The sequence below is a fragment of the Toxotes jaculatrix genome, chromosome 21, assembly GCF_017976425.1.
Source record: "Toxotes jaculatrix isolate fToxJac2 chromosome 21, fToxJac2.pri, whole genome shotgun sequence".
In the NCBI taxonomy this organism is placed as follows: domain Eukaryota; kingdom Metazoa; phylum Chordata; class Actinopteri; family Toxotidae; genus Toxotes; species Toxotes jaculatrix.
In genome coordinates, this window is record NC_054414.1 from 19,184,039 (window position 1) to 19,211,243 (window position 27,205).

The 27,205-nt window shown below is 41.8% G+C and overlaps 2 protein-coding genes across 2 annotated transcripts; both read left to right on the forward strand.

Moving 5' to 3' along the window:
- Nucleotides 1-5,291: 5,291 nt before the first annotated feature.
- On the forward strand, nt 5,292-12,707 carry kcnj16 (potassium inwardly rectifying channel subfamily J member 16). Its single transcript, XM_041066420.1, has 2 exons — nt 5,292-5,419; nt 10,158-12,707. Exon 2 carries the CDS (start codon nt 10,168-10,170, stop codon nt 11,419-11,421), a length of 1,254 nt encoding a protein of 417 aa, XP_040922354.1. The 5' UTR covers nt 5,292-5,419; nt 10,158-10,167; the 3' UTR covers nt 11,422-12,707.
- Nucleotides 12,708-15,161: 2,454 nt separating this feature from the next.
- On the forward strand, nt 15,162-20,515 carry kcnj2a (potassium inwardly rectifying channel subfamily J member 2a). The gene is made up of 2 exons (XM_041029197.1): nt 15,162-15,311; nt 17,209-20,515. The coding sequence occupies exon 2, from the start codon at nt 17,455-17,457 to the stop codon at nt 18,736-18,738; it is 1,284 nt and encodes a 427-aa protein (XP_040885131.1). The 5' UTR covers nt 15,162-15,311; nt 17,209-17,454; the 3' UTR covers nt 18,739-20,515.
- Nucleotides 20,516-27,205: the final 6,690 nt, after the last annotated feature.

Consider the following 27,205-nt stretch of genomic DNA (forward strand, 5'->3'; position numbering starts at 1 on the left):
TTTATTTACTGAAAGTAAAGAAATGGAAAGACATTGGATCCTGAGCTCGGTATCTTATTTAGGCAAAAGTAGACAAGTACTAGCAATAAAATACGCCGTTGACTGATCACTGCTGTTAATTCGCCTTTTTCCAGAGAAAATTGAGCAATTCCAAAATCTGTGAAGAATCTAACACATTGCCTTACGCTCCATGCTCCGCAGCACAGGCCAACACCACGATCACGCCAAAAAAAAACCAGACATTATTCTGGATTTGAATAAATTCAAACGGGCAAAAAACTACATCACTGTATAAATACAGAGGATTAAAAATCCTGCATTCAAAACAAGCATTAGTAAAACGGACTCAAGTATCCAGATGCTAAGTTAGAGTTTAGCTTTGTTGGATAAACTGTAGTTAGGGTTAGGGTTGTATTTAGTCTCCGGTTTTGTAGTTTACATCAAAACCTTTACTCAGTTCTTCATAAAGTTTCCGTAACAGTGAACAGTAAGTATAAGGCTCAGTGTGAAACCCAATGAACATGACCTCGTAACATCTAATAATAATAATAATCCATGGCCCAACATGAAGAGGCTGTTTGAACAGCACATGGTGCTGAACTGAAGTCTAATAAACTAAATTATATAATTTGACTTATTGAGCAGAACAAATTCACAGTTTCATTGAACCACACGAAGCAAACTGTCTATTGTATTAAATTACATCTCCAACCTCACAGAACATAAAAACACACTGAATATTCATGTTTAACAGTTTGTTTGTTTTTTAGCCAAATGAGTTTAAGTTTAACTAATGGGAAATATGACATGTGACCTCAGATACACTCCCAAAAATGTTTAATAAATCAAATTCGTCCTTAAATAAGTTAAAAGAAATAAACAAACTGAAAACATACAGGCCTGTGTTTTCACAAATGAACGGCCCCTGGTTGATTCTAACTGCTGGCCCTTGGCCAAGGCTTTACGACGCTGACCAGCTCCCATCAGTCTCTGCTGCATACTCAACCATAAAGGCAGCTTTTTCAGATGCTTCTCTACTGGTTAAGAAAATTCTGAGTTCCTTCACAAACTTTTTAGTGCTTTCCCACGTTTGTGCTGAGCACAGAGAAGTCAAGGGGAGAGGCTGCATCCTGAGCTGAAGTGCAACGAACATGAAAGGCAGGTCGGTCTATACAAGGTGAAACCAGAGGCAGGATGTGCAGTACAGTGTCCCCTGCTCAGTTAAGAGCCATTATCAGGCAGCTGAACTGCAGTGAACCAAACCTCAGCAGCTGTTAAGCAGCCGACAAGCCTCCTACTGCAAAGCTGTTTGTTTGCTTGTTCTGCCTTTTAGGAGAAGATACACTCTGAATCATTTCATGCCAACCACACAAACTCGCTAATGCAGGCACACACTACATGCATGCAATCGCTCACACACATACAATATACACACACACGCTGCGCAGATGGCCAAGAGACAGACACACGCAAACACAAACATGCACACACGCACACACAGGAAACAAATGTGGGATTGGGACATGTCCGGACTTCCTGAGTGGACACCCAGGAGCCCAGCGTGGCAGAGGACCCCGGCTAAGGGCAAAAAGAAGAAAAGGGCAGAACAGGTGTGGGTACACATGGTACACACTGTCAATGTGCATTTTAGTTGTATATTACACACATTTTCAAAAAACAAAAATTTATGGATTAATAAGAGCAGGTGTTTAACAGGCACAGTTTTTCTCTGTACTCCTGTATGAATACCCCATATATCTGGATATTTATAAAACAGAAAAATAAATAGAAATGCCACAAACGGTGGTAAACATCTACTGGGCTGCAAAAGTACATCGCCTGTAATAAACAACATCGTTTAAACTGGATCATGGAACTAGGACATGAATTTATAGCAAGCTTCCAACGTCACCTGTTACACATGGACGAATACGTGACTTTCACTGGGTATTTGTGGTATATCTGGTATATCACTGCTTTAACCTACACATTCATTTCAACAAGCTACTGACATGCAGATGTAGAGGCTTCGGCAGAGTCATCCGGCAAAACAGTTTAACCCGGTTCAGTGAGAGCCACAGCAAAACCCAATGACCTCGTTTGATCGGTTATTCACGTTCATTTACAGCAGATAGATTTCAGTGTGAATCCATAATTCTGCTTCCATAAAGACAAAAGAGGAAAATCATTGCTGGTATTTCAAACTTTAGAGGAGCAAAATATTACCTCAAAGGAGTCTGAACCACTGCCTGTGGCATTAAGGTATCCTGCTCTCAGGAGCAGATACTTGAGTCATGAACAAAACAAACATGAAATGAAAGCTAAAATTATAGTGTGTCACCATGTAAATGGTCCACATTGAAAGTACATGCAACATTCAAGCACATGCTAAATATATTTTGTCCAGACAGCTGTGCCTCACTAGAAAAATAAAGATTCACTTACAAAACATTGAAACAGAAAAATGATCGCTACCTCAGTTCACCTTTTCCATGATGCAACTTGTCTGTCTGTCAAAAGCCTGTACAAGCAAAAATCCTGGCTGATCTTTTGTTATTTAAAAATGTCTTCCTTTTTTCTCGAAATTTTGGAAGAATCTCGGCTTAAAAAGCAGCCAGTGTCTGCATTTCACACCCTGAAATCTTTCTGGCCTCTTTAATTTTGTGCCTTGGCTTTGTGTTCGAACATTTGATCAGAGCTCTGTGTACAACATTGTGCTCATGTATTTTTGTGGATCATTTTTATTGGGAACAAATTATTTCTTTTTCCTGGAAATGAGCTGATTTGTTATGGGTCCACTTTTTGCTGAGACCCCCATTAACCCACCGACTGTGTAACATTTGCATGCATACAGACACACATGGACGCATGGACACACAAACACTCACTAAAATTTGTTCACTTCTAAAAAATGCAATCAGGTTCATAAACATAAAACCTGGCATTCTTTCACAGACATACTCTTAGACACCCAGAGGAATTTACTGTGAGGACGCCCCACTGTGCTCCAACTAGAAAAATAAAACCACTGAATCATTTCATAAGATTTGCCCTCTTAGTCTGCAGATTTTACAAAGGTGTCAAATAGCTTGCATTACTTTGTTTTCCTGCAGCAGAGGCCAACGAACAATTAGAGTTGTCACAACAAAACACGGGAAGGAGACGTATCGGGACTCAGTGTCCCACAACACCTCAAATGCTCAAACATACCTGCTGGTCGGAGCTGGTTTTAAGCCACACTAGCACTGTGGCTGCAGATATTTATGGCCCCCAGAGATTAAACCTTAGTAACTGATTACATTCAAATTCAGTGTAACTAACACGTCAAAGCTTCCTCTTGTCCAGCAGATAGCATGTTAGCATTAACCTTAAGTGGTACTCATTTATAATAAAGGTCAAACAGTCCCGGTTCCAGGTACAGCCCAAATGCAACTATAGCTAACGATGGCAGGGAAGACAGGGAAAGCAATAAGCAGTCGGACGCTGAGATAAACCTTTTTGATTCAGGTAACAACATGGCCTTCTATCTGCCATAAAACCCAGGTCAGACTTATTTTAGCCATGTCGCTAATGCTTGTAGTGTGGTTGTAGAAATGGTGATGTTGATGATGGTTTTCGGTTTCGGTTTTCGTTTCTCCACTTTGATGCTGGCTAAAATATCTTGGCAGCTATTAAATGGACTCCAATTAAATTTTGCACACACATTAATGGTCCCCAGAGGATGAATCCCAATGACTTTGACAGTGCAGCATCTTTGTACAACACCAACACTAAATTCTTCCTCTGCTGTATTTTTGCTTTCAGACGACACAATTGCACAATACAATTTTTAATTTTTTTTTCTGAGGACGTGTTCCCATCTCCAGCTTTCATCGACCCACTCACCAGCTCAAATGACAGCTGTCGTTAAGGCACATAACACCCTCACACAACAACGTTCAGTAGCCGGTCTCTGCTCTGTTTTCTTCACAATATTCATACAATAAACATTAACACCACCAGGACGGAAAAGTCACTTTGACCTGGCAGCAGTCTCCCATTTCCATCGTCCCAGATCTGTTTGTAGGTGCATGAGAAGGAGAGCCAGTATTATCACAATATATAAGACCTGTGAGCCCTTTCTCCACAACAAGTACAGGCTGACACTCAATAGACTTCCATGTTTGAAACCTGAGTGAAGCTCTTTGCTCCGGACAATGAATAGAGTTTGGTTGCAAAGCAGTTATTAAGTGAGAGGGGCAGAGATATTTGAGTTAAGCTCTCTAAGGAGTTCCAGGCTGGGAGAAGGGCTTTTCAGTCCAGTCTTAAAAAAAAAAAAAAAGAAAAAGAAAAGAAAAAAAGAAAAGAGGCACAATGGAGGGAGAGTGTTCACCAATTTGTAATTTGCCGTTCTGAATGAAGTGTATGAGCTGAAGCTGCGCAGAGGAGATCACACTTTATACTGCAACAAATATTTTAACGTGTTTTAATGTGCTGCTGTGCACAGGTAAGCAGGCTAAAGATGAGATCAAGTAAAACAACCTGTCCTCAAACTTCTCAGTGACTTGGTGTGGACCAATTCCACTTTTCCCCTTGTGATACAGGAACTAATACGACACTAACACACTCTCTCTTTTTCCCTTTAAACATTTATTCTGTGGGAATAACTGATGGGATTATGTTAAAAGGTAAAATGAGCTCACTGCTTTAAAACATTACATTTAGAAAACTCAGCAGTAACTTTCCAGAAACCGTGTCCCTTTAATCCAAAGACCTCACTGTGAGACTGGAGGACATCTGAAGATGTTTCTAAGGATCAGGCACAGTCTATTGGATTTGTGTTGGCTACAATAAACCTGACTCTTTCTTTACTGAGCTCAACTGATATTTATCCACCTCAGCCTGCGAGTGCTGCAGAGCTGCTCTCCTCAACACTGCAGCATTTCAACGCATCTGCAGTGAAAGTTAGCGTGTGAGTGACGTTTGACGTCTTCAGTTTCACGGATAAAATCATCTGATCGTGTCACATCAATTTTAGAATGGATTTTAGTGTTCGCGTTTTACGTATACGAGTTGGTATAGTTCACTCCTGTACACCTGAATGGTGTATTATTTAAAACAAAGGTGTCACATCAGAAAGCACTGAGTGCAACCATGCACCAAATCCCAATAAACACCTGCATGTACTGTGTGCATACCCACAATACACAGTCATGCATATTCAGATTTACCCTCACACACACAGTCAGTAACAAAAACGCTCACCTGTGTGTGTGTGACACCATGTGATGCTGAGGGGAGGTGTTAATCTTTAGTTTTTGCAGTGGGCTGGCTCATTCCGGCAGGTGAATGTTGTGCTACTCTTCAGCTCCTTGGAGAGCCTTTGAGCCTAGGTGCAGACTTTCCTGCAGCAGCTTCAGCATTTACTTTTTACAAAAAGGTAAGAACCGATCTGAGAAATCTCTTGTCTTTGTTATGCTCCTGCAAGTTTCAATTAAAGAAACTTCAACGTCACGTTGAATCCGATGTCAAACCCGGAGATGATCTGAAAAGCAGGATATGAAATCTGATTATGTAAAAGTGGTTTTCTGCACCGCATAAAGTTTTTGGGTTTATAGAAGCATTTAGATCCTAAAAGCACTGTTTGTTTTTTTTCACTCAGAATATTTGCTTTTAAAATGACTGCCTGGACATTTAACAATATATTCCTTTATAAAATTGCTTGTTGTTTGAAGGTGTCACACTGAGCTGAAAAAAATCTGAGGCAACGGGTAGTAAAGGTGGTGGACAACAGAACAATCAGTAATCTGACCCACAGTATTAAGAGCACTGACACAATGCCTGAATAGTTAAAAACAAAAAAAAACAAGTTTCACAGTGAAATCTGAACAAACTTAGAGCCACGAGAGAGGAAAGCTTAAAGTTTAATGTCTTGTAATCAATGTTTTGGCCAATTAGTTTATAATAATGATGTAAGAAGAGCAGTGCAGTGTAAAATAAAACACAGTGTGAATGTGTGAGGTAGCATAACTGCTGACACAACAGGCCTGACTCTGTTTCATAAATATGCATCTATTGATCTTTTAAACAGTGGATCATGCAAGACTGGGGATTCTGAAGGTCATGTTGGTCCTCGAGAAAAACCGTACAGTAGAAGCCACAAAGGAAAATCAAGAACTGACTGCTGACGTTAAACAGTTACAGACCAACCAATGATTTAAATTCAGCGTCATGTGTCTAAACTCAAACATAAGCAGAGAGAGAGGAGGCGAGGCCACTGATAGACATCACACAGGAACAGACACCAAATCCACAGGAGAAAATGACAGAGGTTAAATCCAGCGTCTGGTTTCAAGCACTTCCTCTGTAAAAAGCAATGTTAAGCTATTTCTGATGAAGCAAAACAAAACCAAACATGTGCCCTGGTTCACTTGGTGCTTTGAAGCTTGGATAAACCATTAACCCTCAGGAACACACGGCTAAATTATGAGACACAACCGCCTGACTTGATACTTGAAGTCTCAGCACTCTGGTCTTTAAGCTGCATTTTAAACTCAGCCCACTGGGCATTTGGAGAACTTCCAAGCACAGATCAATGTTAAAATATCTGACACTTGTTTCTAGGTTCATTTGACAAGCAGGTGTGAGGCTGAGTAACTTTGTTAAGATGGAAATATTTTACAGCGTTGAGGTTTTGAAGGTCATTAGAGGTGGCAGAAAGCCTCAGGGCCGAGCTACGACTAGCCACCCGTGTACACAGTTCTGTTCCAGTGAACCACAGATGGGTGGCACAGTGTAATTTGCTGCAAGTGAGCATGTAATGGAGTTGTAAGTGCCCTGAGCAGGAGAGGAAACAAGCCAATTGCCCAAGTTGTTTCCAGAGTTCATCCCTCGATTCCCATTGTCAGCAGTGGATGACAGACCTTTCGTCTAACTTTAGAAAACAAAAGGACACTGTTAATGTTGTACAAACAAGATGATACAAACCTCAAAAATATAAAGTATCACGGCTTTGTTCATAGAGAGTGCAGTGGAAACTTTATACCAAAGGTCAGTGTGTGTTTTGGTTGTACTGGGTTTGGTTGTTCTGTGTGATGTCTTGTTTTGTACACAGAGCTGCTTGTTTCAGGCTCCACAAACGAGCAGAGCGAATGTGGAGAAAACAGCTCAACCTAGTGGGTCGGCACAACACAGGGAACAGTCAGGGCCGCCTGAAATGCACTGCTGTCAGAATTCAAAAGACTTAATTATCAGCGCTCTTAAATGCTCAGGATATTTGCTTATCGCTATGAATGTCCATCGTTTCCTGCAAAAACAAAAGAATATATGATATATTACACTGGCAGACAGTATATTCAGTCAACTGCATGTGGTGGAAATTCCTCCTCAGTGTCTTGAACCATTTAAAAGACATTCAGTTCTGATTAAAAAGGCTTTTCATGGCCGGATTCTCCAGATGCTATTACGGTCAAAATCACTCCGACAACAGTTACATCAGGTCAGAAAACGAAGAATGAACCGAGGATGAATTGTCTTTCGAGGTTGAGTTTATTAGCTGACCACATGAAACAAGCCGGGAGTATCCTACTTTAATCGTTGTGCCTGTATTAATAAACCTGAAGGGCTCAGCTTTATTTGCTAGAGTGACAAACTGCCTGAGCATCTTCATTGTGTGCAGTTAATCCAGACTCTGCAGAGCAGGAAGATACAATTACAGCCCTCTGCACAGTGGGACAACTGTCTGAACAGTAGCTCTGTCACAAAACTGCAAAACAATATGGAATTACTCAGGATGCAACCAACAATTTTTTTCAGTATCAATTATTACGCTGATTATTTTCTCTAACAGTTGTTTGGCTTATAAAATGCCAAGGTTTTCACCAAAGTCATCAGGATTCTTCCTCTGGGCACATGAATGTTACAAATTTCATCTTCATCCATCCAATAGTTGTTGAGATATTTCGGTGGTGGTCTGACCAACCAACCTAACATTGCCACACCCAGCGTCACACCGCTAACATGGCTAAAAATGAATTAAACAGCTGACTGAATATGAAAATAGTTGCCAACTCATGTTCTGTCCTTCGATTAATTTTTGCAGCTTTAGCACTGAAACAACTGAGGCTGAAATTTACTCAACGCTGAAACGAGAGCAGGGAAAAGAAGCAGGAAAACGCAGCAGTGAGTTAAATCACCTGAAACACCTGGATGTTGACTCTGAGAAATTGCAGATGTCTAATAAATGATATATCTCCATGACAGCTGGAGATCTGATTTCTGACCGATAACCTACGAATGAAACAGTAACTCAGCGTCTCTTGATTTTCCAGTAGGATGCTGCCTTTTTCTCTTTTCATCCATATCAGGGTATTTAGGAAGGGATTATGGGAAGCTAATAGGATGTTATTTCGATGACCTCATGGAGTGAGTTCCATACTCTGGCAGTGGGGACGTTCGCTGTAGCCAAGAGAAAGTGGAGTCTGTGACTGGAGCCCAGTTCACTCAGTCAGATAGCGGTGATTCAAACCCCATTTGTTTTGGGCGTAGAGGATGCTCTCAGTGGTTTGGCTGTTATTGATCCTTCCTCTGCCCGTGATCGCACCATGACACTATTCCAGTTTCCACATTCATTTTTCCCCTGCTAACTTAGACCAGTTCAGTCCTGTGGCGCTTCCTTTATTGGCCCTCTGACAGTTCTTTGACCTCCACCCACAAAAAAAAAAAGGTCTTGGGCCATTGCTTTGGACAGCAGCAAACCTTTGCATGGAAACATTATTCAATGTTTACAGATTGTTTAACTTCACTGGGGCAAAATACATCCTACTGTGGCCCAACAACAGACCGCCTGTCACTAAACACATTTTTATTGACAGAATTAAAATGCAGAGTGTCTTTTGGACCTGCAGCGTTTGATGCATTTACAGAATTTCAACAGTTTTAATCAACTAATCATTAAGTCTAACTCTGATACAGCAGCTGAAAATTGACTTTTAATTTCCTTCCTCCAGTAGAGCCTCTGGCCAAGAAAGACTCATTTGAAGGGGAATATTTCTCACACTGTTAGCAATCAGTGGATTTCAAGTATGTGCAGCATCTTAAGTGTTCTTACTTTAATGTACAAGAAAAAAAAAAATCAGTGGAATAAAGCAGCACATCAGCTGCAGAAAAAAAAGTAGCTGCCCAAGTTGCAAAGGGTTTTGTGTCTCCAGGCAACTGCCCCATTATGACTGAATGTATTGACACAGAACAAAGCGACGGGAAAAAGAGAATCATACACGGTAAACATTCCCAGATTACTATCTTAAAAACAGACCTTGAGAGCAATCAAAGCACAGACAAAAAAACTAAGTAGGAGTCAAAATATGACAGAGAACATGTGAATGAAATTATGAGAATAACCCATAACGGAAAAAAACAAACAAAAACAAAAAAACATTTTTCCCTTGTCATTGATTTTTTTTTTTTGGTCCTGTCGTACTGTTCTGGTTGCAAAGTGCAGCTCATTGTGTATTTATATTGCATGTTACAGCAGGGAGAGCAAGAGGTTGGAGATTTCCAGTGATCTGCCAATGTTTCTGATACATGGAAGACTGTTAATTGTTTCCTCCAATAATAGCGGCTGGAAAAAACAGGAAGGAAAATGGGCAAGACTGGTTTAAGTGGATGTCTGTTTTGTATATCAGAAAAAGGGAAAGCCCTTTGAGAGTCTGGAACTAAAGAAAGTATGAAATGATTTTTACAAAACACCTGTAAAGTGATGCAGAAACCTAATTACAAGCAGCGCAAACTCTGGATTTCCGTGTCAGATTTGTTTTGCAAATGTGGACTCCTGCATTCCCATGTGGGTCAGAGATCAGACAGCTTTCAGTAGCTGTTTGGTCTCATTGGCAGTCGTCTGTCTGCTCCTGCTCTCATGACCTGCACTACTCCAGTGACCTTCTCTCAGGCAAAGTTTTGGGTCAGATGAGCTGCAATACAACTAACTACAAAGCTCTCGGCCCAAACTGACAAACATTAGAAAGTTGTTGACTTGGGGCTTTCACGGGGGATTGGTTCACACCGGGGAAAGCAATGCTGTCTGAGGTCACTTAAACACCAACGTGTTGACAATGCCTGATATTTATCATGACATTCTGATGAATAAAGTGGCTAAATATATTTCACTGTCTTCCCTACAGACTCTGGAAGATGCATAAACAGTATAAATCAGTGAGCCCCACCGATGACGTCAGTGTGAAGACTGAAAATGGACCTCAACCTAAGAAATATCGTTACGTACGTAAAGAAGGCAGCTGTAACGTCGTGTTCCGCCATGTTCCCGAGGAGTGGCTGCTGTTTGTGACTGACATCTTCACCACCTTGGTTGAGATCAGATGGAGGGTGATGTTCCTGATCTTCGCCCTCTCTTACATCCTGTCCTGGCTCTTCTTTGGCATCCTCTTCTGGGTCATCGCTCTCGCTCACGGTGACATCAAAGACGACACAAATGACCCGTGTGTGTATGAGGTGCGCAGCTTCACAGCTGCTTTCCTCTTCTCACTCGAAACTCAAACCACCATTGGCTACGGCTTCAGAGGAATGTCCGAGAACTGCATGATTGCCATCATCGTCGTCACTATACAAGACGTCATCAGCTGCTTCATCGACACCTTTGTCATTGGAATCGTTGTCGCCAAAATGGCCTCAGCCAGAAAGAGAGCACAGACGGTGGGCTTCAGCAACTGCGCTGTCATCAACCTTCGTGATGGTCACCTGTGTCTTTCCTGGAGAGTCGGGGACTTCCGCAGACACCACCTGGTGGAGGGGACGGCTTGCGCTCAGATAGTCCGCTCCACGGTGCATGCTACAGGGAGGGTGGACGTGACCTACGAAGACCTGGTCATCCAACAAAGGGACATTGTCCTGGTCACGCCCACCACCATCTTCCACAGGATCGTACCCAGCAGCCCGCTGTACAAGATGAGTTTGGCAGATCTGCGTAAAGCAGACTTTGAGCTGGTGGTTTCGTTTACTTACACAGACGACTCCACAGGTATGCTGCACCAGACCCGCACCTCGTACACTCCAGCCGAAATCCTCTGGGGTCAGCTCTTCCAGGAGATGATCAGGGTGGGCAGGAGGCACTACAGGGTGGATTACACCTTGTTCAATCACACTGCTAAGGTGCTGGTGCCTGAGGTCAGCGCTGAGGAGTACGAACATAAGAAGCAGCTGCGACCCTCTCCTCGACATTCACCACGACATTCACCCAGATCTTCCCCAAGGCCCTCTCCAAGGTCACAACGGCAAAATCATCAAGAAACACTTCTGAAACCTCCAACAGTAACAGTAGAACTTGTGAGCGACAGCCACCATGAACCAACTGTTTCAACATCTCAAGCAGAGAGTCAACATCAAGACTCTCTGACTCTGCCAAACGACCTCTCAAGTACAGAAGTATAAAACAGTCGCAATGTTCACAGCGGTCATTCCCAAACACGTTGTTCATTTTCCATTTTTATATATATATGAGGAAGCCACTGATTCTTACATCCTGTAAGATTGCTTAAGATACACTCCTCCACCAGGTAGTTTGTTTGGTGGGAATTATGTGGGATTTATGTAGTGTTTCAGTTTCACTCAGTATCACATCACAGCCACTGAGTTTCCATCGCTGTGTGCTGAGGGAGAAGAAGTGGATTGTGCTGCAAGAATGGTTTGAGATATTTTTGACGACATACGTTTCTCCATCTTTAAAACTGGTCACTATTGGAATCCTGGTACTCGTATGAATAAAAGCTGAAACTCTAACTTTATACAGCAACCATTCAAGCCAATAGATGAATATAAGATACACATAATATAGATATTATGTGAGTGTTAAGTTATTGAGGACTCGGGCGAAAAAACAACAAATGTTGTGATGCATATTTAAATGGGTAAACATTTTTGTTTTTATACTTTATATGGAGCTTGTGGCGAGACTGTTCTGTCAACAGCTGTTTGTCAAGGTCAAGAATGAACTTTCGATCTCAACATTTACGACACACGGATGAAATGTTCTCAAAATCCTCTGAAAAATGGAAATTTGTACATCTGCAATTCCAAATGGGTAATCTGCTGAAGATCATGTGATACACTAAAAAGCTCCAGAACAGTTAGTGAGTGGACATAGTGTTAAGATTGTTATGTCAACTGTTTTTATAGTTCGTATGAAAATAAATTCTATGACAAGAAAATACAAATAGACCAAAACTTTAGAGTATGTTAGTTAATGTTGGTAAATTGGTCTGTGTTTTATATTTCATCCTTCATGTCCTCCACGAGTTCGAGTCACTGTCAGGTCAAATGTTTTAATGTAAAGTTTAAAGTTAAGTCTCTGCTGGTAGTAAATAACCAGACAGTAATGCCTGATAATAATGAGTAAAGTCATCAAAGTTTGTGTGAAACACATGGAAAATGGAAAGTTTCCTTTATATTTGTGGTTGTGAAATTACATTTATTTAGTAAGTAAGAGAAGCTACACAAATGTGATGTGACTGTTTGTCTCAGACTTTTGTGAAGGACAAATAATATTTTATATCCTTAAATATTTTCTGAAAACAAGAATGGGAGGATCTGTTGCAACAGACTGACCAGATGTGTTTCTAATTTTGTTGTTCTAGTATCATTAAGCAGATTTGATAAAATATTAAAACAATATTGCTTATAACACAATACCAGGGTCAAAAATTTCATTAAAGTGATGTTTAAATATCTGGTTTGTGTTTTCATTTCCTCTAATAATCGTGCGTCTGTCTGAGATGGATCATGGTTCTTGTCTGAGAACAAAAGCTCGTATCAGGAAGGTCACTTTGATGTCAAGTAAACCAACAAGCAAAAGCAACCAGACGCTTCTTTGTAACATGCTGCTGTGTTGCTTTGATTTGCATCACTGTGTAATCCTATTAGAAACACGTATTTTTTTTAATCATCTATCCACAGTAGATCAGTCCAAAGCTTATGATGTTATCCAGGCGCTGGTCAGACACAAGATCGTGACAGTGCTGTTTTAATGTGGTTTAATGTGATTTTTATCCGTCCATCAATTAACTTGGCAGCTGGAGTTTGAAGTTTACTCGGCCTCTGACCCTGTTACAGTCCACAGCCGCTCACCCTGCGCTCACACCTCACCTGCCAAACAGACCGTGTGCTGGTACTGCACAAGTGGTCTTTCATAGTACAGCATGGTAAGGTACAGGAGCTGCTTACAGTTTAATTTTAGGTTAGAGGACCTTCGTCATCATGGAAAGACAAACAGCTGTCTCCTGTGCTTATTCTATCAATCCATCCATCCCAACCTACTCCTAACGCAGACCTCATTGGTCTTTACACCTCCCAGCTTCCTCCTTTGCTCCTGTCATAATTACTACGTCCACTAGAGGTCACCTAACAATACAATACAAATATGGGTCATAATAAGCAACGAGCTACGGGCTTGTTTGCTGCAGGGGTTAGACCAGGGACATTAATTGTCCAAATCCAGACATTTAATGATGTGTTTACTCTACATAACTATAGGACAGGAAGCATCGCTGGTGAAGTGACAAATGCATTGCTTTTCCTGCTTCACAATAAAAGCTTCAGTCCACCTGGTTCGCAGCAACTTAACACAGCTCATAAACACTCAAAACTACACCTGAATGAAGAGATAAGTTAACTGTTGATGGCTGGTCCATGGCAGCTTCTGCCCTGGTCACCACCATAACCACATTGTGCCATCAGTTTAGACGTATTCATCTAACAGCGTAACAACAGAGTAATTTGTGCTAAAAAGTCCAGAAACTTTGCTGATTGCACGTTAAATAACGACGTTTTCATTGTTATTACCATCAGTGTTCTATTATATATTGTACTTTTTCCATGCTACACCTCTAGATGCTGTTGCTGCAGCGACATAAGTCGCATGAAAAGTTCAGATTCAGTGTCTTCCTCCTCCTCCTCTGTCTTATGCTGCTCAGGTCTGTGTGTGGGAGACAATCACTGGTTAATTCCAGTCTCCAGTTCTCCACCTTGTGGTCCACACGCAGCACTGGGCTACTGCATGCATCGCTCTCTTTATTGCTGGAAATTGGGCATGGAAAGCAAACACACAACATGCACAGTTCACTGACACAGGTGGTCTGGGCTAAATATATGTACTGCTATAAATAACCAGTGCTAAAAATAAGACTCAGAGGGGGAAAAAAACAGAAGTTCAAAAGCCTTTCTGAAAAACATGCAGTTGTGGGTTAATGTTTATCATGAATTAGTAAGCTGGAAGAATGATTTAGTCAATGGCGCTAAGACAACACGGCTTCAGCCTGACCTAAAATTATAGGGCAACAGATGCATAGTCTAAACATCCGAAGCAACTTGATAGCTCAGTGGAGAAAGACAGTCATATCATAATACAGGCATGTAGGTCCTTATTGAGTGAGTCATTCTTTCCAACAGAACACATTTTCCATACCCACATTAAAAAATAAGATCTATAAAAACAACGGGTATCACACAAATGAGGGCGATGGGCAGTTGGGTTTTACACTGTCAACAGCAGGTGGGAACAGGCACAGGTCACATTTTAATGCCTCGGCAGTGAAACGGATCTCAGTACAAAATAACAGGCTTTTTTTTTTTTAATTCATGTCAGAGGGGTTTGAAAGTCGTAACTGTTCAGTTTCCTTATTGTGAAACTTCCTGGTAAATTGAACTTGTTTTGCAGAGTCAGATCATTAAATTCATACATTTTTCATCAGTACATATTAAAAGTCTATTAAGTACAACTAATAATGTCCAGGTTTAGTGTTTAAGGGGGGGGAAACTTTAATTGATGCTTTTATTACATGTGATTTGGTTTATATTCCAGTTTGGGTTTGAATCCTTGACTTCCCTCCTCCCGTTCCATCTGACCCCTGACTGAGGTTTACAGTGTCACCGGCCAATTACTGTTAAATTGCTTTTCATTACTTCCATGTTGTCTTCTGTTCACACATCAGTCGCATCGGTCAAACACACAAAAAATCACACAAAAACACAGTGCGACTGCGCCTGTTTGGCAGTGTGCTCTCCCCTCCCGTCTCCATTGGCCGGGCGCGGAGCGGGGGGCGGGCCGTGCCCGGTGCGCGGTGTTAAAAGCGCTTTGGGGGCGCTCACTGCGAAGCACATTATGCAGACCGGTTCTCCAGAGACATGAGGGAAGTTTCACGCTTGATCTTGTTCGGCCAAATTAAATAACAAGCGCGCGGAAACGACGCCGAGAACAGCAGAGGCCAAAAAGCGTCTGGATTATATTTCAACGAGCTGATCCCAGCCGGCCTACAAATGAGCAACAGGTAGAGGAAAAATGAGTCTGGGCCTTTTCTTTCATACATCTCATCCTCTTATGCTTTCATACAAACGTGATGCCTGTAATAAGTCAGAGCCCTTATCTTTTGGCAGCCAACCGCTCATATTAAATTCTGATAGTCTGAACTTTATTCTGCATGGCGCGCCGACTTCCTGGCTGTTACGCACCGCTTCTGCCGCAACTGTCTGATGAACCGCCAAAAGTTTCGTCTCGCTTCATATTTTAGGACTTTATGATAAGTTCTAATTTCTGATGCCCTGAGTTGGAAATGAAACGTGCATGTGTCTCAGTCTGAGGGGTGTGTGTGCATGGTTGCATCAGAAGTCAGAGCCTTCTCCCCCGCACCTGTTAACATTTGTCGCTGGCATTTGGTGCATTCTGAGGGCAGCTCTGTGCGTCTCCTCACAGGCAGACACTGTTTGATAATACTGCTTAAACCACAAGGCTATATGAGTACAATAATAATAATGTTATTACATTAATCATCATCATTTTATATTATTTAAATTGTGTTATTTTGGACCGCTTTGTTTTTATTTATTTTTTTCTCATTTTGAAAACCATGTAGGAAAAGCATGAAAACCCGCTGCTGTTAATTTAAATGTTTACATATCAGACATCATCTGAGGAAAGATTACACATGGCTTAGGAATACAGCCTCCTCTGTAATTAGGAACAGTGCATGTACATCGGATGCTACTTGGATGATGTGCTGGTTACTCTGGAACTGTGGTTTTCATGTAAAAGCCTTACAAATTTCATCAGCCAGTTTTACTTTGTGCAAGTGTGAAACCAGAGTATGACTCAGTGGCTTTTAGTTGTGGTCACATCAAATATAATAATTATACATTCAATCCGTGCTTGTGTGATACTGTATGACTCAAATGACTAGACGCAAATGTCCAGTTTTCATGACCAGCTTCTTTTTCATCTTAAAACTCTTGTGCCTTTAGAGAAAAATTCATCCCAACAATAAAAATAAAAAGAGGCAACACTGTAAGCAGATCGATTTAGACTTGTTGCTAGGACAGCCAAAACTAATGAGAGGTGTTTTAGTTGTGCCGGGACAATCCTCACAGGACGGCCATTATTGCAGCAGAGAGAAGAAATCCCAAAAGGCTCTGTGAGAGTCAACAAGCTGTGTAGTTCTTGCACAGGCAAAGACAAAGCTCGCAGAAGCTTCTGTAAAATAACAGACGGAGTTCACTGAAGCTGTACGACCGACATGATGTCATTTATGTGACAGTGCGGCTTCAAACCCTGACTGGATGCAGCATTTCTGCAGGATATTATACAGAAACTGAAAACTGGAAGGTGACAGTAAGAAAAATGATCTGCATATCTGAACTTTCTCAGTTTCAGTTTTTAGCAAAAGCTATTGGAAGTGCAAAACCATCAGAGGCCATGGGATCCCACAGAAATGCTGTAACCCACAATCCAGCAAGAAATGATCAGGTCAGCGCAGAGCAGCCAAGGAAAACAAGTCAGCTTTGTAAATGACCAATAACGGGACCTGCGTGCAATTACTGTGTGGCCTCTCTCAGTGAAAGTTGAAATGTTAGATCAGGGTTAAATATCACTGTTGTTGTTTGTCATAACTGGATGAAATATTGTTGGCACAGGGAGACGAGCTTTTCTGACCCTGGGTATAAAGTTTTTGATGGTTTTTCTCAGGCTGTGCACACGTCTGCTTCAGCAGTGATGAAGTTATCAGCTCTGACAAGCTATTGATAGCTTATGTTTAACAAGTAACTGCTCAAACGTTGAACCATCCTTTTTGATGTGTTGTCATTAATAGGCCTGAACATGATTTGATAAAGTTGATCTGATTTATCTGGACCTGGTTTTTCTAACAGGCGTCCTCTGTTTCTGTTTTCTTGTAGCAGATGAACTTGATGAGGTCCAGTCAGATGATGAAAGAGGAGTGACCACTTCATCCTCCTCTCGTTGCACTGCATCTAGGGGCCAGTGAGGCTGAAGAGGCATCCTTCAGCCCACCTCATTCTGTCACCATTTCACCTCTGAGTTGGTCCCCCAGAAGTGTTTCAAAACTGTTTCTCCAACGCTTTTTCCAGAAACTCAGACTGTTTTCCAAAGCAGAAGCAGCACAGCCCTCCCAGACTGAGGTGATGGGAAGCGTGCGAGCCAGTCGATACAGCATTGTGTCATCAGAGGAGGACGGCATGAAGCTTGCCACTATGGCAGTACCCAACGGCTACAGCAACAGCAAGAGCAAAGTGCACACGAGGCACCAGCCGCAGAGCAGATTTGTAAAGAAAGACGGCCACTGCAACGTGCAGTTCATCAACGTGAGCGAGAAAGGTCAGCGGTACTTGGCTGACATCTTTACTACATGCGTGGACATCCGCTGGAGGTGGATGTTCATCATCTTCTGCCTTGCCTTTCTCCTGTCGTGGCTGTTCTTTGGCTGCGTCTTCTGGCTGGTAGCCATCTTCCATGGAGACTTAGAAAATAACACCCAGAAGTGCGTTTCCAACGTGAGCAGCTTCACTGCCGCCTTCCTGTTCTCCATTGAGACTCAAACCACTATTGGTTATGGCTACAGATACGTGACAGATGAATGCCCTGTTGCTGTCTTCATGGTGGTTTTCCAAAGCATTGTGGGCTGCATTATTGATGCTTTCATCATTGGTGCTGTCATGGCAAAAATGGCAAAGCCCAAGAAGAGGAATGAAACTTTGGTTTTCAGCCACAATGCCACTGTGGCCATGAGGGACAACAAGCTCTGCCTGATGTGGCGTGTGGGCAATTTAAGGAAGAGTCACCTGGTAGAGGCGCATGTGCGGGCGCAGCTTCTGAAATCCCGGACAACAGCAGAGGGGGAGTACATACCCCTTGACCAGATGGACATAGATGTGGGCTTTGACAGTGGAGTCGACCGCATCTTCCTGGTCTCCCCAATCACTATCGTCCACGAGATTGACGAGGACAGCCCCTTCTACAACATGAGCAAACAGGACCTGGAGAACTCCGAGTTTGAAATAGTGGTCATCCTGGAGGGCATGGTCGAGGCGACAGCCATGACCACGCAGTGCCGCAGCTCCTACGTTGCCAGCGAGATCCTCTGGGGCCACCGGTTTGAGCCTGTGCTCTTCGAGGAGAAGAACTACTACAAGGTGGACTACTCCCGCTTCCATAAGACATACGAGGTGCCGAGCACCCCTCTGTGCAGCGCCAGAGACCTCGCAGAGAAAAAATACATTCTCTCAAACTCCAACTCCTTCTGCTATGAAAACGAGATGGCGCTGGAGAACAAAGAGGACACGGACGAGGGGAATGGGGGCAGTGTTGGGCCCGACGGCACCCAGACAGACAACATCTCAGAGACTGAACATAGCCAAGCCACGGTGCCGCTAGAGCCCCGGCCTCTGAGACGAGAATCAGAGATATGACTGCTGAGACCTCAAACCTCACTTGAGAGATTTTTTTTTCAAATCACCTCTCTGCTCCAAAAGGCACAATGAGCCGAGCTGGGCCTTGGGCAGAGGACAAGCCTAACGGTACTGCTGTGGGAAGCGGCAAGGTTTAGGACTTTGTATGTAAGAGTCTGAACATTGACTACATACAGTATGACAAAACACAGCACTATGAACCATGTGCATATTGCAGGATGAATTCTCCATGAAGTCCCCATGAATGTGTGTGCTCAGTGTCTGGTGACTGCAACATGACAGAGAGGAAGGTTGTTGAGATGACTTGAAAAATTGCAGGCATGTCTCAGTTTCTCTGTCCAGCAAGAACATGGCGCTTTCAGAAAGGTGGATTTTATATTTTTATAGAATATATGTTCTCAAGTGCTGCTAGAAGACAGTGCAAGTTAAACAAAAAGCTCTTAATGATGTTTTCATTTTCACACTTTGTGCTTTCACATAAAACCAAAGAGTACACAATAAGCAGATGTCTGGAACAATGAAGGTACAATTAGAGTATTTGTTCATGAGCTGGTCTCATAGCAGACATCACAGGAGTCTAAATAAGTTGCACCAGAAACGTTCTGTGTGCAAGTAAAGTTGAAATTTAGGAACTTCCTCTGACTTGACAGCACCGACTTTCTTATCTTCTGCTTTATCCTTTGCAGTCACTGGGAAACTGTTCATTGCTGGTCAGACTGACAGAAACATGCCTGCTCGTGTCAAAGATAGAGCAGGGTAGTATTAACGGCATCAAACTGACAGAAATCGTTAATTTAAACTGAGACCGGGGTAATATGAGAATCTGAATGTTCCTAAAAGTGCTGCTATGATGTTGCTTCTGTTTGTCTTTTTTTATATTTTATTTCCACGGTTGATAAAAATGCCAAAGAGTATTATTATCATAGTTATGTGTTTCTTAAAAACAACACCTGATTAGATTTGGTACAGAGAAGTAGAACGTTTAGGAAGTTTTAATAAGGTTTGTTTTTGAAGAACGTGTGTACAGTTTCAGTTTTGTTTTTTGTTTTTTTATAATGTTGATCATCCTTATCCTGAGCCACTCCATCAAGCCTTAATCTGGAAAGTCAAAAAAGGGGAAAGTGAAGATAAATCAGATTGTTGGGTGTAAGCTTGAACCAAAAAGCCAAATCTACTTTAAAGTTTAAAGAATAATAATTTGGTATGTGATGAAATAACTTCTTTGCAAAGAAATGGACATCTCCTTTCTAATGCCTGAATCTGATACAGTGTTATGACTGGAGATTGAAAAAAATGTCTCATTTTCTTGCAAAAATATCAACAGTCCAAGTAAAACATTCTCAAAGCCACTTTCCCTTTCTGCTGCGTGCAGACTACAGACCGGCCTACTTCATTATCAACACTGCTTGAGTTTTCAGTCTCTGTTGTTTTGTTTTACTTCAGAATGTAAGATTTTAAAAAGCGTAGTTCAAAGCCAAACGTACTGTAACCCCTGCATATGACAGCGTACTGCACAAGAGTTTGCATCAATACAAATTTATATCCTGCATCTTTATTTTTTTTTTTTTTTTTAAACAGTGACAGAAGCCACTAGGCTCCATAGATCCTACATGTGTAAATACCTCCCTCCCTGTTGCAGTTATTTTGTATCAGTCTTCCAAATGTACTGCAAAACCATGGAATGTACAGATTTTTGTATTAATATTATTATTATTATTATTATTGTACATGATATTATATTGTTCTTTTTCAATAAAATGTCAGTGGACAGTCAGAATCCTGCTGTTGTTTGTCATGAAGAAGCAGATACGACATTTTCTCACTTTTCCCTGGAATTTTATGCCACTTTTTACTTCTACTCCACATTTCAAAGGTAAATATTAATAATAATACTTCACTATACTCGACAGCTCTAGTTACTTCAAAGATCGAGATGCAACATTCAAAAGATGTAATCCTTAAATAAAAAGATGCGCTGTAACAGATTAAACAGCTCAGATTAGCTGCACCTTCACCAGCTACAACATTAAAATGCTGCTTACATGTTAATGCATCAGTAATAACAAATCACTAATAAAATATATCACTGACAGAAGCCATTACACCACCTGATGACTTTACTTTGGAGTATATTGTCTTGCCACGACTTTTGTACTTCTGTTTGATTAAAATTATTGATGATTATATTATTATATTATATCAAGCATAAATTCTTATGCCATACTAATCCTTTAACTGATCAATAACAGATAAACAGCAGCGTAAAAAACACTGTTACCGTTTTATAAGAAGTAAGCACAAGTGTTGTAACCCATCGTTAGAGGTTCCTTAGTTACACTTGTATATCAGTTAAGGAAAGGAAATAACGAAATTAAATTAAGAACAGGAAGGTAAACAGGAAAAGTCTTGCAGTGTAAATCTTCTGAATCTATTTTACATAACTTTGAAATATTTACTTTCTTGAGATACAAGATGTCTACCAGGCATCAGCAGGACTGTGTGGCATCACCTCACAGCCAAGGTAAAATCAGATGTGTATGAAGTATCACTACCTCAAACTATAGTATTACTTGAGTAATGTGCTCCGTTACTTCCCACCTCTATAGCCCCCCCAGCAGCAGCGTGTTGTAGGGGCCATGTTGACGCATTCGAAGCCTGAACATCTCCAGCAGCAGTGAGCTGTGACACTAACCAGCCGCCTCGTCCTGCGTCCTTCACTGGAACAGGAGGGATTAACATCTTTTTTTCTGTCGAGCTCTTGACACACATTGTGCTCATCCGTCCCTCATCCTGTCCACCCTCCTGTCTCACTCTCTGATCTCTGGTCTTTGTCATTTCTCAGGTTTGAATCCCTTCACAGCAGTACCGTCGCACAATAGTCTAAACCACACTGCTGAAGAAGCTCGTACCCTGAGAACACATTTGTTGGAAAAACATTGATTGTTTACATTTTCTGGCACAAACCAGTGTATTTCATATAAACTGACTGAAACAACTTATTATGCTCATAGTGACAAACCCACCAACTCTTTCAGCTCATAGTTTTAGTTTTACGGCCACATTTATGTTTCACTCTCAGCATTTCATCAACCTTTTCCAGCAGACGACAGATGCTTTCTGCAAAATAAGCCTCTGATAAACCCACTGTCCACTACCAGCCCAGCACCAAACAGAAGACAGACACAGTCAGAGACCAGCTGGTGAACATAGTGGAGCATTTAGCAGCTAAAGAGACAGATATTTAGGAGCTGGTGGAGACCAAAAACAGAGCTAAAAAAATAGGGAATACTGGACGTAGATTCACACTCCCTACAGAGTCATACAATAAATTGTCAGGGTCACGAAACGATAGGATGGGAAAGAAGGAAACAACCTATTTCTACTACACAAAGCTGCACACGTTCTTTTTATTCGATCTTTTCTTTTTCCTGGAAAGTTTTGCCTCTCAGGTCTAAAAATCACCTTTTTTTAAGGAAGAAGGAATAGCAAGGTTTGCAAGCAGACACAGTTTCTTCCTGATTTATTCAAAATCAATGATACACATCAGGATTTCAGTGTCATTTGTGCTCAACTATCAGTTCTTTGAAAGCAGAGAAAGAGGAAACGGTTTTTCTCATGCCGGTACGACTTTGCCTTCTGTTCCACAGCTCTGCCTCTTCAACTGCACAGACTAAAGAAAAAAAAAAACAAAAACACTGGACGTCAACCCAACTCAATGGAAAATTCCTGGGTTTACCATTAAGGAAGACTGACAGTAATGTCAACTTGTGGAGTCAGAACTCCAGTCAGAGTTCGAGCTTTGAACGTGATGCTTCTGTGTGTGTCAGTGTGTGTTTCATTCATCTGACATAAAGCAGTTACAGTATCTGATTCATCTCGATCATTTTGAAAGGGGAAGAAAGAGAATGAGTCAGAGCTGTTTCAGTCGCTTATTATAATCAGGATCTGTGTTTCATATTTCCTCCGTGAGACATGATTTAAAATCACATTTTATGCTTCAAACCACAACAAACACCACGAAGTACAAGACTGAACAGAAAATATAAAAGTGAAGCATCTGGAAAAATACTAATATAATAAGGTGCCATTGAAGAAATTCACCTTATTTATTTTCCTGTAAACAAAAAGTGCAGAAGGTGGCACCAGTTTGTCCCTGAAGGGCGACACTGGTGGGAAAGTAAGGAGTTACCTTCCGGTCACACCATTTAATATTACATTTATTTATTGAATTATTAATTTAAAGTTGTGACCAGGAAAGGCACATTGAGGTTACTTCCTGTCCGAGGGGAAGAATAGTGCCACATTGTAAGCATTGTGCGGTGTAACAGTGGTGCAGCTCTTGCTGCTGTAGGTGAACGTCTGTGTTTCTATTGTGCAGCTCTGCTCACTCCCTGTTTATGAAAACAATAACACTGTATATCAGAGGAGTAAACATCCAAAGGTAAATGTTAGGCCAACTTCCATTATTTCTGTGTAAACCCCTGAGATATCAAGTATCCAAACTGTTTACTTTTTATCACTATTTATTTGTGTTTTATACATCATGCTCCACAGCTGATTGAGCCTAGTTCAGACTCTCCGAGCTACAACTGCAATCTGGAAACAACAATGTCGGAGTAAAAAGCTTGGACCTGCAACACAAACACAATCTGTGCTCCTGAACTATAACCGGAACCTCTGGCTTTTATCGAAGCTTCTGGGAACCTGACGTTCAAACAGACTCAGCTCTCGTCCAGACCTGTGATCCTCAGTGTGTTTTGTCTTTAGCTGAAGCAAAGTCTTCCTGCTTCACACGGACCCCTGCTCAGCCAGAAAACACCATCGTCACAGAAGGTGGACGACATAAGCTGCTCAGATTCTTCTACAGTGAGGAATACAGTGCCAAACAAATTAAGATGCCTGAGCTTTGCCAGTTTACGAAGAGTTATTACTCATCTGCACCAAGTGGAAACTCTTATTTTTTGCGTTTCAGTATGACAGTACTTTCAGAGCCTGCTTCCCACTGTCAACTCAAAAAAAAAAAAAAATCCCTTCCCTCCTGTGTACGCAATACTTTCCACAACAATGTGACTGAGGGCTGAGGCACTATAATAATGGGAACACAGATACAATCAGGTGCAATCTGGAAACAAAGAAAGCCAAGGAGTGCAAACCAGTGCGTGTGCTGTGCCAGCACTCACCCATACAGACTGGCATGTACAGCAGAGTACTGTGCACAATAATAATAATAATAATGATAATAATAATGATAATGCAGTAGGTTTTGGTGAATCCCGGCCATGCGAGCCTGCAGAGACGGTGGAATTTTCCGAGGACCTGACCATCCAGTGGACATCAAATGCGCTTCGCTGCCTCTCAGCGGAGCTTTACTTTGAAGCTCTGCCAGCTGCAGTTGACCCGTCTTTGATGCGACGCCAAACGCCGTCACCGTCAGAGAAAAAAACCCCTGTCATCAGACGGCTATAATCGTTTTCTCCTGAACCGTAACCTCTCTTACGTTCATTGAAATTTTCTTTTCATCGTTGAAATTTTTAGCAGCAAATCAGTCAGACTTTTTCAGATCCTCCTGCCTGAGTCCTGGGTAACTGGCATACTGCAGAGGTCTGCTTGCATTGGTGGCATTATTTGGCAAAATGCAGAGCTGTGGGGTCGAGTGGTGCTTTGTTTCATCGCTGGTTTGTGTAGTCAACAAACAGGTCACAGCCAATGTCAGGGGAAGCTCTGGGTACTGTAGAGTCCCTGCTCAGAAAAGTTATCTTAGGCTTTGATTTGACAAACCACTAACAAACACCACAGAAGCTGTGTCCTGACGTTTTCACTGACACAAAGCTAAACACTGAGGGAAACAGCTTCAACAGCAGATTGTAGCAGGTGTGGTAAACAGGTTAAACTGAAGGTTGGTTAACCACATGTTGTGATTATGTCACATCGTGAATAATTCATCAGCCGTGCTGAAACTTCTCTTCCTCGTGTTCTGTCCTCTTTCAAGAGAGAATAAGAGCTCACTGTGCTGCTGACCAGATGAATCATATCCCCAAAAGAGGTGTCTCCATTTCCTGCATCTGCTCACTGGCAGCTACTCCACATACAACCAGAGAGTATTTCACACTTCACCCTCACAGAGAGAAAAACTGAACCAGTACAACTAGAGTCAGGTCTGAAAAATGTGAACGATGAAACATGGAGCTTTTCTGTGTAGTTAACTTGCGTCAGGACATCACCAGTGTGTGGGATTTTAAATCAAATACAACAGGTGAAGGTGTTTGATCTGCATCACTGACATCCATCACATCCATCATCCATGACAAGCAAATAGTTCTCAGACATTTTAACTCCTAACAAACACCAAACAAGGCGGGAAACAGAAACTCGATAATAGTAGATGCTTCCTCACTAGAACTGAAACTGTCGATTGACTAAAAATTAACTGGCAACTTTTTTTCAGTATCCATTAATCACTTCGGTCATTTTTTTAAGCAAACTCCAAACATTCTCTGAGTCCAGCTTCTGAAATGTGAGGATTTATTGCTTCTTTCTGTTTTATATCTTTGTATCTTCATACTTTTGGATTTTGAACGGTTGGCTGGACATAACAAGACATCTGAAGACGTGATCTTTGGCTTGAGGCAATGTGCTTGACATTTTTTATAATTTATCACTTCATTCATCGACCATTCAATTGATCATAAGAGTAAATACGGTGGTTGATCTCTCTTAAAGTGAACCAAAATGCATGCGATTTTTTCAGATTCACACAGAAGTAACTGCCTGTTTGTGTTCATGTTTGAAGATTCTCAGTCATCCAGGTCATAATTATCCAAGAAGAGTTGAATCGAGGGCAACTGGACTTGGTTGTAGATCTTGAAGAGATCTACAACCAATCCTCATCCAAGAGGCTTCGTCAGAGCTGAGGAAGCCTCTTGGATGAGAGGTGATAATCTTTAAAAGAAACCTCATGAGGATCAGCTAATGGACCAAATGCTCTGTAATATCAAATATATCAGGAACACATGTCGGGCAGAGTTTGGTGATCATTTTGGTTAGAGGCTCACTCCTGGAGGCTGTGTCTGTTCTGCAGACTGTGACAGGATTAGACCTACATTTGACCTGGCACATTCTGTCTAACCTTGACCTTTGCTGTAGCAGTGGGAACTGAGGTTAACAGGACAGTGGGGGGTGGCGGGGGGGTGGGGGTGATGCAGCCACTCGCAGCAACCTGAGCTTGGCAGGGGGGCTTTACTTTTTGACAGATGGGGCTGTCCTCATGTTTAGCTCCGAGCCTTTGGACGTTTGGACACACAGCTGTCACTCATCCGTGATTTGTGATGAGTTCTCTAAGACAACGAGCAGGAGGGAGACGTGACTCTGGGCTACGACAAACTGTGAAGGCCAGTTTCACAATTCTTAAATATGAGCAGATTAACTGAAAATGAAATTGATCTGGACCCTGGAACCAAAAACACCATGTACAGAAAAAAAACACTGCCAGATTCAAGTTCATCACCTTGGACTGCTAATCACAGCTCTGGGTTAGCATTAGCCTGGCGTGCTAGGTTCAGTGTCTTTGCAGTGATCACAGCCTGATGGAAAAACATCTCTGATGTTGGTTTCCTTTGTCTTTCATTAACATGTTTTATTTTACGTGGTCAAAGAGAAGTTTACGTGCAACATGTCGCCTTCTGAAGTGAGGAAACTGAAGCAGTTCCTCACATCATCAGATAGAAAGGAGCACCGAGTTGGGGGAGTGGCGTCCGACTTGTTTTGATTATGGATGCCTGAACATAATCTTGAAATTCCAGCCAGAACAAATTTTGTCCGTCCTGTATTAGGACAAAGGGACATTTCAGACATTTCTAATTTTTTTGCATTGTACCAACGCTAAAGATTACAAACAGATGATTCAGTAGTTTTCTTATGTAAATTACACAGCACAGCTCATTGTGTTGATCACATGTAGATTGTCTGTTTGTTTGTTTTTGACACTTTTGTGTAATTTTCCTGTCCTTACCTTGTTTTAAAGACTTCACACCACACTGAATGAGTAATAAAAAGTGTTAAAAAACCATTTTCCATTTGTTTCATCTGCGTGACGAATGCAGCATAACGGACCCTGTGGACGCACAAAGGTTTCCGAGTCACAGCACCCCAGTTTGTTCAACAAATTCCAGTTCTGATCCTCCTATTATCCGCCTATCAAACGCCCACTAGAATGTCAGGTTGGCAAAAAAGCCAAAGAATGTGGGTGATGTGAGAGGCAGCATGATGTAGCTGCGTAACGGCAGAGTCATTTGGTCTTTTGTAACGGACCACAACAGGGTGACAACGTTTCAGAGGGGGTGACAACTCCACAGTGCCGGCTAAGAGCACGAAACAGATGCCTCATCCCACAGATAACTCCACGCACACACACTGTAACGGCCAATTAGGAAGCGTTCCCATCATCACCATCATCATTACGAGACCGAAT

What these genes read in the sequence shown, in the direction of transcription:
- kcnj2a (XM_041029197.1), top strand. Translation starts at nt 17,455, where the DNA reads ATGGGAAGCGTGCGAGCCAGTCGATACAGCATTGTGTCATCAGAGGAG.
- kcnj16 (XM_041066420.1), top strand. Translation starts at nt 10,168, where the DNA reads ATGCATAAACAGTATAAATCAGTGAGCCCCACCGATGACGTCAGTGTG.